Source organism: Scylla paramamosain, chromosome 2 (genome assembly GCF_035594125.1).
Source record: "Scylla paramamosain isolate STU-SP2022 chromosome 2, ASM3559412v1, whole genome shotgun sequence".
Lineage (NCBI taxonomy): Eukaryota > Metazoa > Arthropoda > Malacostraca > Decapoda > Portunidae > Scylla > Scylla paramamosain.
Window position 1 is genome coordinate 21818698 of NC_087152.1, and position 20981 is coordinate 21839678.

A 20981-nucleotide genomic window follows, 5' to 3' on the forward strand; every position below is an offset into this window, starting at 1 on the left:
CATCTAGACTACGCTGTGCAGTTCTGGTCCCCACATTACAGGAAAGATATAGGTCTATTAGAATCAGTACAGAGGAGAATGACTAAAAGGATACAGGGGATGAGGAGTATTCCTTACGAAGCGAGGTTGAAGCGGTTAAATTTACATTCTCTAGAGAGACGTAGGTTAAGAGGGGACCTGATAGAAGTCTTTAAGTGGTATAAGGGTTATAACAAGGGAGATGTAAGCAAAATTCTTAGGATCAGCAACCAGGGTAGAACAAGAAATAACGGGTTCAAGCTTGAAAAATTTAGGTTTAGGAAGGAGATAGGAAAAAATTGGTTCTCGAATAGAGTGGTAGATGAGTGGAACGGACTCAGTAATCATGTAGTTAGTGCTAGGACACTAGAGAGCTTTAAGAGAAGATTAGACAAGTTTATGGATGGGGATAACAGATGGAAATAGGTAGGAGTGTTTCATACAGGGACTGCCACGTGTAAGCCTGGTCGCTTCTTGCAGCTTCCCTTATTTCTTATGTTCTTATGTACTGTTATACTTGACTGCTAAATTGATTGAGTGAATGATTATTATTGTTACCATGCATTTTATTAGGTTATGGATCCAGTGCTAGAATCTGAGGAGTTGAAAGTGCTTAATGATGCAGAAATAGGTAGGGTCAGGCTGCCAAGAATTCTGAATGACCACTTGGATTTGTTCTTGACAGGGACTGAAAAAGAATTTACTTCCTGGTAGGTACACAGTATCCAAGGAAACTGCAAAAGCCTTGCTCACTGATTTATATTTACCAGAGGGAAATGACTGAATAGGTTAGGTTAAAGTACACTAACTGTAATACTTACATATATGGTAAATGTACATGTGAAAATGTTAAATAGTCCTTCATTTAGGAGGAAAATTAGGCTAGAAAATGTTTGGCAGGTTTTTTTTTTCTTATTATTATTAAATGCCATTCACATGGCATCATATTAGGTTTTGTTGGTTAGAGCGGTTTACGTTAAGTCTGATTAACTTGCGTTACATTGTTTTAAATTGATTATTACAGTAGGGTTGTTAAAGTTAGGTTATGCTTGGTTAAGGAGGCTTTTGTCAAATATATATATATATATATATATATATATATATATATATATATATATATATATATATATATATATATATATATATATATATATATATATATATATATATATATATATATATATATATATATATATATATATATATCTCAATTCCTCTATCTATCAACTCGACACAACCTTCCAGACAACTATCCCCTCTTCTTCAATGACACTCAACTGTCCCCTTCTTCTACACTGAACATCCTCGGTCTGTCCTTTACTTATAATCTGAACTGGAAACTTCACATCTCATCTCTAGCTAAAACAGCTTCTATGAAGTTAGGTGTTCTGAGACGTCTCCGCCAGTTTTTCTCACCCCCCCAGCTGCTAACTCTGTACAAGGGCCTTATCCGTCCATGTATGGAGTATGCTTCACATGTCTGGGGGGATTCCACTCATACTGCTCTTCTAGACAGGGTGGAATCAAAAGCTTTTCGTCTCATCAACTCCTCTCCTCTAACTGACTGTCTTCAGCCCCTCTCTCACCACCGCAATGTTGCATATCTAGCTGTCTTCTACCGCTATTTTCATGCCAACTGCTCTTCTGATCTTGCTAACTGCATGCCTCCCCTCCTTCCGCGGCCTCGCTGCACAAGACTTTCTTCTTTCTCTCACCCCTATTCTGTCCACCTCTCTAATGCAAGAGTTAACCAGTATTCTCAATCATTCATCCCTTTCTCTGGTAAACTCTGGAACTCCCTGCCTGCTTCTGTATTTCCACCTTCCTATGACTTGAATTCCTTCGAGAGGAAGGTTTCAAGACACTTATCCACCAATTTTTGATCACTGCTTTGACCCTTTTATGGGACTGGCATTTCAGTGGGCATTTTTTTTATTAGATTTTTTGTTGCCCTTGGCCAGTATCCTTCTTACATAAAAAAAAAATATATATATATATATATATATATATATATATATATATATATATATATATATATATATATATATATATATATATATATATATATATATATATATACTCGTATATATATATACATATATATATATATATATATATATATATATATATATATATATATATATATATATATATATATATATATATATATATATATATATATATATATATATATATATATATATATATATATATATATATATATATATATATATATATATATATATATATATATATACATATATATATATACATATATATATATATATATATATATATATATATATATATATATATATATATATATATATATATATATATATATATATATATATATATATATATATATATATATATATATATATATATATACATATATATATACATATATATATATATATATATATATATATATATATATATATATATATATATATATATATATATATATATATATATATATATATATATATATATATATATATATATATATATATATATATATATATATATATATATATATATGTATATACACATATATATATATATATATATATATATATATATATATATATATATATATATATATATATATATATATATATATATATATATATATATATATATATATATATATATATATATATATATATATATATATATATATATATATATATATATATATATATATATATATATATATATATATAATATATACATATATATATATATATATATATATATATATATATATATATATATATATATATATATATATATATATATATATATATTTATATATATATATATATATATATATATATATATATATATATATATATATATATATATATATATATATATATATATATATATATATATATATATATATATATATATATATATATATATATATATATATATATATATATATATATATATATATATATATATATATATATATATATATATATATATATATATATATATATATATATATATATATATATATATATATATATATATATATATATATATATATATATATATATATATATTATATATATATATATATATATATATATATATATATATATATATATATATATATATATATATATATATATATATATATATATATATATATATCATATCCTGTCCTGTCACCCACTCTCTTCTTATTATTCATTAATGATCTTCTAAACTAAACTTCTTGTCCTATCCACTCCTACGCTGATGATACCAACCTGCACTTTTCCACATCTTTTCATAGACGTCCAACCCTTCAGGAGGTAAACATTTCACGCAGGGAAGCCACTGAATGCTTGACTTCTGATCTTTCTAAAATTTCTGATTGGGGCAGAGCAAACTTGGTATTGTTCAATGCCTCAAAAACTCAATTCCTCCATCTATCAACTTGACACAACCTTCCAGACAACTATCCCCTCTTTTTCAGTGACACTCAACTGTCCCCCTCTTCTACACTGAACATCCTCGGTCTATCCTTTACTTATAATCTGAACTGGAAACTTCACATCTCATTTCCAGCTAAAACAGCTTCTTTGAAGTTAGGGGTTCTGAGATGTCTCCGCCAGTTTTTCTCACCCCCCCCAGCTGCTAACTCTGTACAAGGGCCTTATCCGTCCATGTATGGAGTATGCTTCACATGTCTGGGGGTGTTCCACTCATGCTGCTCTTCTAGACAGGGTGGAATCAAAAGCTTTTTGTGTCATGGACTCCTCTCCTCTAACTGACTGTCTTCAGCCTCTCTCTCACCGCCGCAATGTTGCATCTCTAGCTGTCTTCTACTGCTATTTTCATGCTAACTGCTCTTGTGATCTTGGTAACTGCATACCTCCCCTCCTCCCGCGGCCTCACTGCATAAGACTTTCTTCTTTCTCTCATTCCTATTCTGTCCACTTCTCTAACACAAGAGTTAACCAGCATTCTCAATCATTCATCCCTTTCTCTGGTAAACTCTGGAACTCCCTGCCTGCTTCTGTATTTCCACCTTCCTATGACTTGAATTCCTTCAAGAGGGAGGTTTCAAGACACTTATTCATCAATTTTTGACTACTTCTTTGACACTTTTTATGGGAGTGGGCATTTTTTTTTTTATTGGATTTTTGTTGCCCTTGGCCAGTGTCTTCCTACATGAAAAAAAGAAAAAAAAAGTTACCGGTAATTCAAATAGAATGACAACAGTCAGGAAGAATTTGCCCAAGTGACCATGCACCACACATTGCATGTAGCAAAACCAACATGCGGTCAGTTACACGCCAAATCCGGTGACACGGGCAAGCTTCACTGCGTTCTTTACCGTGTGATTCCGTTACTCCTTTAGGTAAGACACACTTTCATACAATTAGAATTGCACCTATCTTTTAACATTCTTATGAATAAACATTATTACCCCAGTAGTCTCGCAGTCACTGCCTACGCCATATGCCAGGTACATGTTTATATCTCAGAACAGAATTGGTACGTAGAATACGAGCAAACATTAAAGTTTTTAAATGCAAAATATTGGGATCTAATAATGATCTAAATGCATGTGAGAGTCTTCAAATGTCAAGTGAAATCCTTCACTTCATATTCAGAGCTTAAATCTGCTCATTTATCTTTTTTTTTTTTTTCATTTCAATGTCTGCCAAAATTGGGTGCGTTTTATGAGCCAATGCATCTTATGAGCCATTAAATATGGTATATATATATATATATATATATATATATATATATATATATATATATATATATATATATATATATATATATATATATATATATATATATATATACAGTGAAACCTCAATTTTGAAACTTGATTCGTCCCTGAATGTTGTTTGAAATCTGAAATGTTTGAAAACCTAAACTAATTTCCCCTTAAGAATCATTGTAAAATAGATTAATCTGTTCTCATACACCAGTCCACTATGTTTTAGCAAGTAATGACCAACACTCCCACTGTTAAGATGGCTTAGAAATTTTTTATCCAGGAAGGATGTACTAAATGAAGTTAGTGACACAGAACTAATGAAAAGATATTGTTTAACCAATGCAGGCATTCTCTTTGTCACTGATCATGTGAGGGAAACCTTATAGTGACACACAGAGGAGCAACTCACTCACCACCGAAATAAAGGTGATCAAAACACTTAGACATCTTGCTGCTGGGAAAAGCTACTGGAAAAATGCAGATGTGCAGTAGTGATGGCATTGGGGGTCATCAAGAGACCCATAAGTGGCTTGGGATTACTCCTGGGTGCTGAAAACTGTTTGTTTACATTGAGGCTTTTCAATGGGATCATATTTACTATATTTCAAGGATTGAATTGCTGTCTTACACTCTGTCTCTCTTCTCTTAATATATAAAAATTAAGTAAATATTTATAGAAACTGTAAATTAGTAATAAATGGCAGCTTTTGCTGTGTCTTTTAATATTTGAAATGAAATAACTTTGTTCTAGAACTAAATTCTTGTACTGCAACTGAAGCAATATTGAGTTCAAAATGTTGTTCGAAAACTGATTTGTTCGAAAAGGGAAGTGTTTGATAACTGAGATTCCACTGTGTATATATATATATATATATATATATATATATATATATATATATATATATATATATATATATATATATATATATATATATATATATATATATATATAAACCACAACTAGGTAAATACACACACACACACACACACACACAGATGCTTATGCACGTATGTAGTATATATATATATATATATATATATATATATATATATATATATATATATATATATATATATATATATATATATATATATATATATATATATATATATATATATATATATATATATATATATATATATATATTTCGCCTTTGTTGGCAAAAACTTTTTTGTCCACCTTGAAAGTCCTCCCAAGAGCAAACTCACAACTTTTCAAGTCTTTTTGGGAGTTAGGAACAACTTTGAAAGTAATCTTTAGTTTGAGAGTAACCTTTATCTTTCAATGTGTTTATTAATATGGGCCCTTGTCTGCTATTACTCAGTATAAAAGAATTTCTAATTATGTGTATATCATTTTCCACTTGATAACTGATATATTGTAATTGATCTACTACAGGTGTAAATACAGACAGGTTTACAAATAAAGAATTGATATTTAAGCCAAAACGTCTGTTGCCAAATAGGCTAGTGCCAAATCAGCAGGTGCTAAAACAGCCGTGACAAAATGGCTGTTGAAAAATGGCCATGCCAAAATGTACCAAACCCTGGCATGCATATAGAGCAGCCTCCCTTGCTTGATGTGTAGACTGTGGGTCCACTTTCTCTTGCAGTCATGAGATGAAGCACCAGATTTCTCCAGGCATGATTAATTATTGCTAAAGACACTTTGGTGAAACTTTTGCTGTTGCCTTGGACATATCAAAAGCTTTTGATAGAGTCTGGCACAAAGCTTTGATTTCCAAACTACCCTTCTACAGCTACTATCCTTCTCTCAGTAACTTCATCTCAAGTTTCCTTTCTGACCATTCTATTGCTGCTGTAGTGGACGGTCACTGTTCTTCTCCTAAATCTATTAACAGTGGTGTTCCTCAGGGTTCTGTCCTGTCACCCACTCTCTTCTTATTACTCACTGATCTTCTAAACCAAACTTCTTGTCCTATCTACTCCTACGCTGATGATACCACCCTGCACTTTTCCACCTCTTTTCACAGACTTCCAACCCTTCAGGAAGTAAACACTTCACGCAGGGAAGCCACAGAACGCTTGACTTCTGATCTTTCTAAAATTTCTGATTGGGGCAGAGCAAACTTGGTATTGTTCAATGACTAAAAAGCTCAATTCCTCCATCTATCAACTCAACTCAATCTTCCAGACAACTATCCCCTCTTCTTCAGTGACACTCAACTGTCCCCCTCTTCTACACTGAACATCCTCAGTCTGTCCTTTACTTATAATCTGAACTGGAAACTTTACATCTCATCTCTAGCTAAAACAGCTTCTATGAAGTTAGGCATTCTGAGACGTCTCCACCAGTTTTTCTCACCCACCCAGCTGCTAACTCTGTACAAGGGCCTTATCCATCCACATATGGAGTATGCTTCACATGTCTGGGGGGGTTCCACTCATACCACTCTTCTAGACAGGGTGGAATAAAAACTTTTCATCTCATGAACTCCTCTCCTCTGACTGTCTTCAGCCTCTCTCATCACTGCAGTGTTGTATCTTTAGCTGTCTTCTACCACTATTGTCATGCTAACTGCTCTTCTGATCTTGCTAACTGCATGCCTCCCCTCCTCCTGCAGCCTCACTGCACAAGACTTTCTTCTTTCTCTGATCCCTATTCTGTCCACCTCTCTAATGCAAGAGTTAACCAGTATTCTCAATCATTCATCCCTTTCTCTGGTAAACTCTGCAACTCCCTGCCTGCTTCTGTTTTTCCACCTTCCTATGAAGCAAGCAAGATTTTTGTCAGATGTCCTGCCTCTCACAATGTTGTTCCTTAGTGATGAACATTGATCTTGGCATTTTCTTGAGTTGTAGTCCTGTTGCATCAAAATTATATATTTGATGAAAAACATAGCCACCATCTTCAACTACATTTTTTTTTAGAATTTTGGATATTCTACTGCTAGAGCATCTGATATAAGCTCTCTCCTGTTACTTGTGCTTTTCAGATTCCACCATCGCTTAAATCCAGCAAACTAGCCTATAGATGTCTTGAACCACCTGGCTTCTGGTTTAATCTATGCTAGGCTGTTTGATAAAGATGAGGACATACATGACTTCTCATATTGAGTGAGTTGATGCTCACTGCTTCTTGAGCCTCCCATTGACAGTAGAGGAGCAAATATCTCTCCATCATAACAATTGCTGGGTCAGCTACATAGACATAAAAGTCAATCATAGATGAACCATGACTTTCCTGAGAATGGCTTCCCACTGTTTTGAAATTGTCATTATGGTTGATTTATTCACTCCATAATGCCTGGCAATTGCAACATTCTTCTCATTTTTATCCTTGTGGTTTTATGATGTCCAACTTGGCAGGCTGGCTGTCGACAACTCTGTGTGGAACGGCTGATAGGGTGGCAGGATGGTAGGCAGGTGGAGGTGGGGGATAATGTTTACACCTGGGCCAGTATCTAACTGGGAAAGACTGTGCAGTGTCTCAGAGCATTCATATGTTACAACCTACATCACTTTGCTCCATCTTTGATTGCACTATAGCCCCCAAACCAGAACACTAACAATATTTTCCCAGATTTCATCTACTTTGTCGTCCCAGTCCATGCTACAGGGATTCAATCCGCCCAATAATTATTTTTCAGTTATATCTTTTTGCTCATCACATAATGGGTGAAACAATGAAAATACACATTATAGCAATCTTGACTGTGAATATAATAATGTATGGTTGGATATAATTATCATTAGATCCTTATTTTAGCCTTTTCCTTTAAGTGTATGTCTTTTTAGAGTAAAATGGTACTATAATTCACTTTGTGAATAATTTCCTGAAATCAATAGATACATGAACCTGATATAGTTTGGGGTGTCATTACAATATTTGCTGGCACATGAAATGTAGTTTGAAGAACTAAAGGGAATGTGAAAACCATCTTATATCTAATGTGATTGTATTATGAATGAGAGCTTGGGCAAGAAAGGTAGAACAGCTGGTGGTATATGGCTGAGGGGGTCTGAGGTCTGTGTTGAGCATTTGTCCACTGAACAGGAAACCAGTCATTAACAATATTCATAGCAATGCATTATACTGAGAAGAATAAGTTGGCATTGGTGCTGTGGTATTACTGAAGAAGAGGTTTCTTATCTCATGTAGAAATGCAGATACATAGGCTGCACTTACATTATGCACTATGTTGTTGTGCGGATTCATTTGGTTGAATAACAGTATGCTCATAAACACAACTGTGATGACAAAAAATTGCTTTCTGTAAGATCTGTTTACTTTTGTCTGTACCTTGTAGTGAAAATGAAGATGATAAAATTATGGGTTTATATTTATTTCATATATTCATTGAATGATATATTTTCCAGAGCCAAGCTATCGTGTCACCCAAATTGATGCCTTATGCCATGTGCTCCAACTGTGGCACCAACAACACAAAGCTGTGGAGACGTAATGATAAAGGTAAGATATTGTACTTGAGATAGAAGAGTATGTTTGTGTATGTCAAAATGATGTCCCTACAGAGCTAAGACATCTGAGACAGGGCACTTACTAACACACATACATGAACATGCACCTGGTGGTGCAGTGGTCATCGCATCCGATTCACAACTGGGAGGTTCCAAGTTTGATTCCCAGCCCAGGTCAGAAGTCTTTGGGTGGACTTCTTTGCAGTGACCTGTGTTCACCTAGCAGTGATTAGGTACCTGATGTAAGTTGGGAGCTGTGACCTGCTTCTTAGGAGAAACAAACTCTTTGGTCTTTCAAATTGGTCAACACCATCTGGCAGCCATAGTATCTCCGTGTGAGATACTGTCTTAGGGTTAATGTGTACTATAATATGTATGTTAATTTATAAGTTATAGTAACATGGATTTTGAGGGGATGAGTTTGCCAAATAAATGAACGGCATATTATTATTATTACGTTAGGAGGGCACATGAGAAGGCTTAACAAGAGAAGAGTTGATAAAAATGTGCATAAAAATGCAGTCTTCCAGTTTATCAGTATATCAGTGGAATGAGTGAGTGAGTGTAAGTAAGTGAGGTCTAAAGCACTGTTCAGGGGCTGCTATGAACTTATCATTAAACCCAGCTGTGACCTCACTGAACATTTTCCTTTGTGTCTCACAACATAAGGGGGCAGTCACAGCCTGCCCTCTAAAGACAACTCTCTTCCTCCACACAAAACTACAAGCCCCTAATAACACACACCCTTCACTCAAAAATTTTAAAATCATCATGGCGACTCCTACACCAGCCTCGGAGTCCCCATCTGGGGAGGGGACCATAAATGGACTGCCTTTCTGTCGACAACCCTAAGTGTCTTGACACCCCCTTCAACTTTTTCTTCATTAACTTCTGCAACATTCGTGGTCTAAGATCTAATTTTAAATCTGTAGAACACCACCTCTCCTCTTCTAAACCTCATCTTCTTTTCCTCACTGAAACTCAGGTGTCTGAGGCAACTGACAGTAGCCCTTTTTCTGTTCCCTCCTATTTTCTCTATCCTCATTTTCAATCCAAAGCTGGATTCTGCGTTTATGTGCGCAATGACTTAACCTGCTCTCGTGCCCACACTCTTGAATCTTCCGAGTTTTCCACCATCTGGCTACAACTACAGAGTCCCTCTCGTACTAAATATATCTGTGCTTTATACCTCTCACCTAACTCCTCTAACTATAAGAAATTCTTTGACTACTTAACTTCCAAAGTGGAGCACATTCTGATCCTCTTCCCTTTTGCAAAGATCTCCATTCTTGGAGACTTCAATGTTCACCACCAGCTTTGGCTTTCCTCTCCCTTCACTGATCATCCTGGTGAACTATCCTCCATGACCTAGAGCAATTGGTGCAACACCTTACTCATATTCCTGACCGTCTTGGAGATACGCCCAACATTCTTGACCTTTTCTTGACCTCTAATCCTTCTGCTTATGCTGTCACCCTTTCTTCTCCGTTGGGCTCCTCCGATCACAATCTCATATCTTTATCTCATCCTATCACTCCAATCCCTCCTCAGGATCCCCCTAAGCGAAGGTGCCTCTGGCGTTTTGCCTCTGCTAGTTGGGGGACCTGAGGAGGTATTTTGCTGATTTTCCTTGGAAAGACTACTGCTTCCGTGTCAGAGACCCATCTTTGTGTGCTGAGCGCATAACAGAGGTGATAGTGTCTGGCATGGAGGCGTACATTCCTCACTCTTTTTCTGGTTCTAAACCTTCTAAACCTTGGTTTAACACAGCTTGTTCTCGTGCTATACATGATAGAGAGGTGGCCCACAAAAGGTACTTAAGCCTTCCATCACCAGAATCTCATGAACTTTATATTTCTGCCCGGAACCATGCCAAGTCTGTTCTCCAACTAGCCAAAAACTCCTTCGTTAACATAAAATGTCAAAAACCTTTCAAGATCTAACTCCCCTCGTGATTTCTGGCATTCAGCCAAAAATATCTCCAATAACTTTGCTTCTTCTTCTTTCCCTCCTCTATTTCATCCAGATGGCACCACTGCTATCACATCTATTTCTAAAGCTGAACTCTTCGCTCAAACCTTTGCTAAAAACGCTACCGTGGATGATTCTGGGCTTGTTCCTCCCTCTCCTCCACCCTCTGACTACTTCATGCCACGTATTAAAATTCTTCGCATTGATGATTTCCATGCCCTCGCTGGCCTAAACCCTCGGAAGGCTTATGGACCTGATGGGGTCCCTCCTATTGTTCTCCGAAACTGTGCCTCTGTGCTTGCACCTTGCCTAGTCAAACTCTTTCAGCTTTGTCTTTCCTTCTTGCTGGAAGTTTGCCTACATTGAACCTGTTCCTAAAAAGGGTGACCGTTCTAATCCCTCAAACTACCGTCCTATTGCTTTAATTTCCTGCCTAAAGTTTTTGAATCTATCCTCAACAGGAAGATTCTTAAACATCACTTCACAACCTCCTATCTGATCACCAGTATGGGTTCCGTCAAGGCCGCTCTACTGGTGATCTTCTGGCTTTCCTTACTGAGTCTTGGTCATCCTCATTTAGAGATTTTGGTGAAACTTTTGCTGTTGCCTTGGACATATCAAAATCTTCTGATAGAGTCTGGCACAAAGCTTTGATTTCCAAACTACCCTCCTACGATTTCTATCCTTCTCTCTGTAACTTCATCTCAAGTTTCCTTTCTGACCGTTCTATTGCTGCTGTGGTAGATGGTCACTGTTCTTCTCCTAAATCTATTAACAGTGGTGTTCCTCAGGGTTTTGTCCTGTCACCCACTCTCTTCTTATTATTCATCAATGATCTTCTAAACCAAACTTCTTGTCCTATCCACTCCTACGCTGATGATACCACCCTGCACTTTTCCACGTCTTTTCATAGACATCCAACCCTTCAGGAGGTAAACATATCACGCAGGGAAGCCACAGAACGCTTGACTTCTGATCTTTCTAAAATTTCTGATTGGGACAGAGCAAACTTGGTATTGTTCAATGCCTCAAAAACTCAATTCCTCCATCTATCAACTCAACACAACCTTCCAGACAACTATCCCCTCTTCTTCAATGACACTCAACTGTCCCCCTCTTCTACAGTGAACATCCTCGGTCTGTCCTTTACTTATAATCTGAACTGGAAACTTCACATCTCATCTCTAGCTAAAACAGCTTCTACGAAGTTAGGTGTTCTGAGATGTCTCTGCCAGTTTTTCTCACCCACCCCAGCTGCTAACTCTGTACAAGGGCCTTATCACATGTCTGGGGGGGTTCCACTCATACTGATCTTCTAGACAAGGTGGAATCAAAAGCTTTTCGTCTCATCAACTCTTCTCCACTAACTGACTGTCTTCAGCCTCTTTCTCACCTCTGCAATGTTGCATATCTAGCTGTCTTCTACTGCTATTTTCATGCTAACTGCTCTTCTGATCTTGCTAACTGCATGCCTCCCCTCCTTCCACGGCCTTGCTGCACAAGACTTTCTTCTTTCTCTCATCCCTATTATGTCCACCTCTCTAATGCAAGAGTTAACCAGTATTCTCAATCATTCATCCCTTTCTCTGGTAAACTCTGGAATTCCCTGCCTGCTTCTGTATTTCCACCTTCCTATGACTTGAATTCCTTCAAGAGGGAGGTTTCAAGACACTTATTCATCAATTTTTGACCACTGCTTTGACCCTTTTATGGGACTGGCATTTCAGTGGGCATATTTTTTTTATTGGATTTTTGTTGTCCTCGGCCAGTGTCCTTCCTATATATATAAAAAAAAAAAAGTAAGGAAATGGTGAGTGTTGTAGATTCATGGCTCTAGCTGGCCAGGCAGATTTCTAAACGAAGATGGCCTATTCAATTTCAGACTCATTTTCACCAAGTTCACCAAAAAATTAACTTTGATGAATTTAGTAATAAAGACCAAAACGAAAGTGAGATAGGGCTTTTGAAAATGAGATTAAAAAAAGTGGAAAGTGATGCAGAACAGCAGAAGGATATGAAAGTAGTGTTGAAACAGTAAAATCCCTTCAGGATAAGCTGGAACATATTCTAAGAAAACCTAATGAAATATTCAAACCAAAAACAGAACTGGGGGAGATGAGAGTGAGAGAATAACAAAATATTAAGAAAAATGAGAAATTACAAAAAAAGTAATGTTACAAAATAAAGATTTGAAAGAATAGCTAGTAAAAGTTGAGTTGAGAGTGAGATATGGAGTCAGATGAAGTAAAAAGCTGAAAAATTGAAAATGAAAAAAGCAAATATAAACTTCAAGGAAATAATTGAAAAGCAACCAAAAGAAGAAAAAAACATATAAAAAGAAATGGTAAAGGCATTGAAAAATAATGAAGATCTGGTAAGACATGCAGCAGATAAGAAAAAGTCTTTTAGAATAAAGGAGAAAAATATAGCATACAAGTTGAAAAGGGATATAGAAGAAACAAAAACAGTGAAGGATTTGCTGAAGAAACTAAATGACAAAGATGACACTAAATTCAATGAAGAAGTGGAAGAAATAGTTAGACTGAGACCTTATCTGGAAGGCAAAACAAGCTCCCCCTCCCACCATCTTTTGTAGGAGGGACACCAGCCAAGGGCAACAAAAATCCAACATAAAAAGAGCCCACTGAGATGCTTGTCCCCAAACATGGTCCAAAGCAGTAGTCAAAAATTGAAGGATAAGCATCTTTAAACCTCCCTCTTGAAGGAATTCAAGTCATAGGAAGGTGAAAATACAGAAGCAGGCAGGGAGTTTCAGAGTTTACCAGAGTAAGGGATGAATGATTGAGGATACTGGTTAACTCTTGCATTAGAGAGGTGGACAGAATAAGAGTGAGAGAAAGAAGAAAGTCTTGTGCAGTGAGGCTGCTGGAGGAAGGGAGGCATGCAATTAGCAAGACCAGATTGAGCAGTTAGCATGAAAATAACGGTAGAAGATAGATAGAGATGCAACATTGCAGCAATGAAAAAGAGGCTGAAGACAGTCAGTTATAGGAGAGGAGTTGATGAGACAAAAAGCTTTTGACTACACCCTGTCTAAAAGAGTAGCATGAGTGGAACCCCCTTCTTGTGAAGCATGCTTCATACATGGATGGTTAAGGCCCCTGTACAGAGTTAGCTGCTAGGGGGTGAGACAGTAGTCTCTTTTCTTTTCCCTCATTTCTCTGTCCTCATTTTCAATCCAAAGCTAGATGTTTCGTCTATGTGCGCAATGGATTAACCTGCTGTCATGCCCACATTCTTGAATCTTCCGAGTTTACCACCATCTGGTGGTGTGCTGTATACCTCTCACCTAACTCCTCTTACTACAAGAAATTCTTTGACAACTTGACTTCCAAAGTGGACTTCCAAAGTGGAGCACATTCTGACTTTTCCCTTTTGCAGAGATCTCCATTCTTGGAGACTTCATTGTTCACCACCAGCTTTGGCTTTCCTCTCCCTTCACTGCCTTTTGGTAAACTGGCCTTTAACTTTGCTATCCTCCATGACCTAGAGCAATTTGTGCAACACCCTACTCATATTCCTGACAGTCTGCACTTTATATTTCTGCCCGTAACCCTATCAAGTCTGTTCACCAACTAGCCAAAAACTCCATTCACAGAAAGTGTCAAAATCTTTCAGGATCTAACTCCCTTGATGACTTCTAGTACTTAGCCAAAAACATCTCCAGTAACTTTGCTTCTTTCTCTCTCCCTCCTTTGTTTCAACCAGATGCCACCACTGCTATCACATCTATCTCTAAATCTAAAGCTGAATTTTTCACTCAAACCTTTGCTAAAATCTTTATCTTGGATGATTCAGGGCTTGTTCCTCCCTCTCCTCCACCCTCTGACTACTTCGTGCTACCTACTAAAATTTTTTGCGATGATATTTTCCATGCCCTTCTTGGTCTAAATACTCAGAAGGCTTATGGACCTGATGGGGTCCTTCCTATTGTTCTCCAAAACTGTGCCTCCGTGCTTGCATCTTGCTTACTTAAACTCTTTCAACTTTGTTTTTCAACATCTACCTTTCCTTCTTGCTGTAATTTTGCTTACATTCAGGCTGTTCCTAAAAAGGATGACCGTTATAATCCCTCAAACTACCATCCTATTGCTTTAATTTCCTGCCTATCTAAAGTTTTTTAATCTATCCTCAGCAGGAAGATTCTTAAACATCTACCACTTCACAACCTTCTATCTGATCACCAGTATGGATTCCGTCAAGGCTGCTCCACTGGTGATCTTCTGGCTTCCCTTACTGAGTCTTGGTCATCCTCTAATTTAGAGATTTTGGTGAATCTTTTACTGTTGCTTTAGACATATCAAAAGCTTTTGATAGAGTCTGGCACAAAGCTTTGATTTCTAAACTACCCTCCTACGGCTTCTATCCTTCTCTCTCTAACTTCATCTCAAGTTTCCTTTTTGACCATTCTATTGCTGCTGTGGTAGATGGTCACTGTTCTCTTAAATCTATTAACATGGGTGTTCTTCTGGGTTCTGTCCTTTCACTTACTCTCTTCCTATTATTCATCAGTGATCTAAACCAAACTTCTTGTCCTATCCACTCCTACACTGACAATACCACCTTGCACTTTTCCACGTCTTCGTAGACATCCAACCCTTCAGGAATTAATCATTTCACACAGAAGCCACAGAATGCCCGACTTTTGATCTCTCTAAAATTTTTGATTGGGGCAGAGCAAACTGAATCTTGTTCGATTTCTCAAAAACTCAGTTCCTCCATCTATCAATTTGACACAACCTTCCAGACAACTATCCCCTCCTCTTCAGTGACACTCAACTGTTCCCCTCTTCTACACTGAACATCCTTGGTCTGTCCTTTTCTTATAATCTAAACTGGAAACTTGACAGCTTATCTCTAACTAAAACAGTTCCTACGAAGTCAGGCGTTCTGAGATGTCTCTGCCAGTTTTTCTCATCCCCCTAACTGCTACCTCTTTAAAAGGGCCTTATCTGTTCATGTATGGAGCATGCTTCACATGTCTGAGGGGGTTCCACTTATACCACTATTTTAGACATGTTGGAATCAAAAACATTTTTTCTCATCAACTCTTCTCCTTTAACTGGCTGTCTTGAGCCTCTTTCTCATTGCTGCAGTGTTACATCTCTAGTTATCTTCTACCACTGTTTTCATGCTAACTGCTCTTTTCATCTTGCTAACTGCATGCCTCCCCTTCTCCCATGGCCTCACTGCACAAGACTTTCTTCTTTCTCTCACCCTTATTCTGTCCATCTCGCTAATGCATGAGTTAACCAGTATTCTCAATTATTCATTCCATTCTCTGGTAAACTCTGGAACTCCCTGCGTGCTTCTGTATTTTCACTTTCCTATGACTTGAATTCCATCAAGAGGGAGGTTTCAAGACACTTATCTGTCAATTTTTGACTACCGGTTCAGACACTATTCGGGGACCTCCATCTCAGTGGGGTTTTTTTATTGGATTTTTTTATGTCCTTGGCTGGTGTCCCTCCTATATGAAAATATAAGTAAAAAATTTTAAAATGTGGAATAGAGTGGAAGAAATCTTTATTGAGAAACTGCTGCTAAGAGGAATAAGAAATTCTAGATACAAACGAGGCCACAGCAAAAAGAAAATAAGAAAAGGAAGATGCTCGAGTAACATAAAGAAATGTAGTTTCCTACAAAGAAATATAGAAGTTTGGGACAAGCTCAGTGAGGATGTAGTATTGGCAACAAGTGTGCACTACTTCAAGAAAAAACTGGACAAGTGTAGATATGGAGATGGGACCTCATGAGTGTAGCTCAGGCCCTATAAATTACATCTAGGAAAGTACAATTATTTAAATACACACACACACACACACACACACACACACACACACACACACACACACACACACACACACACACACACACACACATGCATGCACATACACAGGGTAGGTGGAGCTGACAGGACATGTTTTCTAGTGCTCTGCATATAGAAGGAAGGAATAACACAAATTGCTCATGGTGGAAGAAGATATGTTATGAAGACATAGAAGAATACCTAGGTGGTGAATAGGGAGGGGAGAAACAATACGGTGAGTATAGTTATCCTGTCTCTAGGAAAGTTTGGTTTGGTTTGTTTACATTTTGGACAATATGGTGGAAGGCGGCACCCCAAGACAAAGAGCTTCATTTGAAGGTTTTACTGGAGAAGAAAGAGAACTAAAATATAGACTGCAGTGTAGAAAAATTTTGCATATACAAGAAATGATGGACAAGTTATTGGAAAGAATAAAGACACTGGAGGCACACTAGAAGGAGACTGGTAAGGAGTTGGTAACTATTACAGTAAAGGTGATTGAGATGGAAGATAAAAATGAAAAGTTAAAGGTGGAAAATGACTGTTTAAAGAAACAAATAAAAGAAAAGTAGAAGTGAGGTACCACAAGGAACTGTGTTGGCACTCACTATGTTTTAAATGTATGTAAATGATATAACTAAAGATCTAAATAGTTGTATAAACCTGTTTGCCAATGATGCAAAAATACTGAAAATAATAAAGAATGAAAATGACTGCAAAGAGTTGCAAAAGGATATTAGCAAGATACATGTATGGAGCCAAAGATGGAAACTAGAATTTAATGCCAGATTATGTCACATGTTGGAAATAGAAGAAAGTAAAAAGAGACCTTTGTGGAAGTAAAAAAATAGGATGAAAAGTAATGAAGGAAAAGATTTGGGAGTAATGATTCAGGACACACTATCACCTGAAAGGCACATAAATGGAATATTTGGCTCTACATTCAGCTTATTAACAAATGTTAAAGTGGCATTTAACTATTTAGATAAAGAAATGATGGAGAAAATTATAAGCATGATACAACTTAAATTGGAATATGCAGCAGTAGTTTGGACTCCACAAAGAAGAAAAAGATGTACGAAAACTGGAAAGAATACAGAGGACAGTGACGAAGATGGTACCAGAATTGAAACACTAAATCTATGAAGAAAGACTTGAAGAGATGGGATAACCAACACTACAAGAGAGAAGAGAAATAGATCATATAACAATGTACAAATTAGTAAACAATATAGAAAGAATAGACAGAAGTGACTTGGTACCAGTGATGGAGGAGGGAGAGAGACAGATGAAGGGGCATGGGAAGAAAATAAAGAAGAGTGGATGGATGTTCAAGTGACAAGAAATATTGGAATATCTGGAATGATTTGAAGGAAGAAATGGTTCCAGCAAACCATGTTCACATGTTTAAAGAGAAACAAGATAAATGTTATGGAGATGGGACAAAATGAGCTTTGGCTTATGCCCTGTACAATACAATTAGGTAAATACAGCTAGGTAAATACACACACACAATATACCCATCTAGCAACGTAAACATGACTATTTCTTGATCTTGCCTGGATAGAGAGAGAGAGAGAGAGAGAGAGAGAGAGAGAGAGAGAGAGAGACTGTGGAGAACATCATACCGGACAATGAAGTGCAGTTCCTCAAAGAACACACACACACACACACACACACACGGCAGAGGTGGAACTGACAGGACATGTTTTCTAGTGCTTTGCATATAGAAGGAAGGAACAACACAAACCAGTTATGGTGGAACAAGTTATGTTATGAAGACAGAAGAATACCTAGGTGGTGAATAGGGAGGGGAGAAACAGTACTGTGAGTATACTTATCCCATCTCTAAGAAAGTTTGGTTTGGTTTTTTTACATTTTGGACAATATTGCAGAAGGCGGCACCCCAAGAGAAAGAGCTTCATTTGAAGGTTTTAGTGGAGAAGAAAAAGAACTAAATTATAGACTGTAGTATAGAAAAATTTTGTATATGAAGGAAATGATGGACAAGTTCTTGGAAAGAATAGACATTGGAGGCACACCAGAAGAAGACTGGTAAGGAGTTGGTGACTATTACAGCAAAGTTGATTGAGATGGAAGATAAAAATGAAAAGTTATAGGTGGAAAATGACGGTTTAAAGAAACAAATAAATAAAAAAAGTAGAAACTGTTCAGAAAGGAAATGAGGAAGTGAAGGTAAGTGTCAAGGATGTGGAAATGAGGCAAAATAAGTGATTAAATGAACATTGATTTGAAGAAGAATCGCTAAAGAAAATAATAGAATGACAAGAAAATGAGAAACAAAACCTGAGACAGAAAGTGGTAAATGTTATTAAAGAAGAGAAAAAATTAGTGAGAGACACTAGAAAAATATAAACAAGTAATTGTATTTAGTTTAATGGATGAGAAAATAGTAAGCAGAATTCAAAGAGGAAAAGCAAAAGAATCTGTTGAATAAGTTACTGAAGAAAGTGAAGGGTGATGACAGTTGGGTAGTAAAGCAAGTGGAAGAATTCCATAGAATTGGGAAATATGAAGAAAAAATGAGACCCATAAGAATAAGGTTTGAAACACAGGTACAAGCAAAAGTAATTAATGGGTCTTGCAACTAAAAGTGATCATGTGTTGGTGGAATTTAAATTGAAAAATTATTATTATTATTTATTTATTTATTTATTTATTTATTTTATTTTATTTTTTTTTTTTGGTAGAAGGGACACTGGCCAAGGGCAACAAAAATCCAATAAAAAAAAAGAAGCCTGCTGAAATGCCAGTCCCAGAAAAGCGTCCAAAGTGGTAGTCAAAAATTGAAGGATAAGTGTCTTCAAACCTTCCTCTTGAAGGAATTCAAGTCATAGGAAGGTGGAAATACAGAAACAGGCAGGGAGTTCCAGAGTTTACCAGAGAAAGGGATGAATGATTGAGAATACTGGTTAATTCATGCATTAAAGAGGTGAACAGAATTGGGGTGAGAGAAAGAAGAAAGTCTTGGGCAGAAAGGCTGTGGGAGGAGGTGAGGCATGCAGTTAGCAAAATCAGAAGAGCAGTTAGCATGAAAATAGCGGTAGAAGACAGCTACAGATGCAACATTGCAGCGATGAGAGAGAGGGTGAAGACAGTCAATTAGAGGAGAGGAGTCCATGAGACAAAAAGCTTTTGATTCCACCCTGTCTAGAAGAGCGGTATGAGTGGACCTGCCCCAGACATGTGAAGCATACTCCGTACATGGACGGATAAGGCCCTTGTACAGAGTTAGCAGCTGGGGGGGTGAGAACAGATAAGGCCCTTTTACAGAGTTAGGAGCTGGGGGTGAGAAAAACTGGTGGAGACGTTTCAGAACGCCTAACTTCATAGAACCTGTTTTAGCTAGAGATGAGATGTGAAGTTTCCAGTTCAGATTGTAAGTAAAGGACAGACTGAGCATGTTCAGCGTAGAACAGGGGGACAGTTGAGTGTCATTGAAGAAGAGGGGATAGTTGTCTGGAAGGTTGTGTCGAGTTGATAGATGGAGGAATTGAGTTTTTGAAGCATTGAACCAAGTTTGCTCTGCTCCAATCAGAAATTTTAGAAAGATCAGAAGTCAAGCGTTCTGTGGCTTCCCTGCATGAAATGTTTACCTCCTGAAGGGTTGTACGTCTATGAAAAGACATGGAAAAGTGTAGGGGGTATCATCAGCGTAGGATGAAAATTGTAAGGTGAAAAAGATTTAAATATGGTAAAGCTGACTTTGAAGAATTAAGAAAATACTTTGTTGATGTGGATTGGAAAGACTTTGAAGATGCAGAAGATGTTTGGGGAAAATGGGATGAATTTATAAGGATATATAATTCTGCTGTGGAGAAATTTGTACCTAGAAGAGGAGCAAGATGTAGAAGGGGTAAAGAATGGTTCATTACAAAATGCAAAGAGGCTAGAAATTGTAAGATAAATGCTTGGAATAGATGAAATAAGAGGAAAACTTAGAGCAGGTTTGAGGAATATATT

At 36.7% G+C, this 20981-nt stretch overlaps 1 protein-coding gene across 4 annotated transcripts in view; it reads left to right on the forward strand.

Moving 5' to 3' along the window:
* LOC135111778 (transcription factor elt-3-like) overlaps nt 1-20981 on the forward strand; it is a 261683-nt gene that overhangs the window by 132717 nt on the left and 107985 nt on the right. For all 4 annotated transcript variants that reach the window (XM_064025503.1, XM_064025492.1, XM_064025496.1 and 1 more), the window contains exon 8: nt 9095-9188. In XM_064025503.1, coding sequence (XP_063881573.1) covers nt 9095-9188 — 94 coding nt within the window. The remainder of the gene's footprint in view (nt 1-9094; nt 9189-20981) is intronic.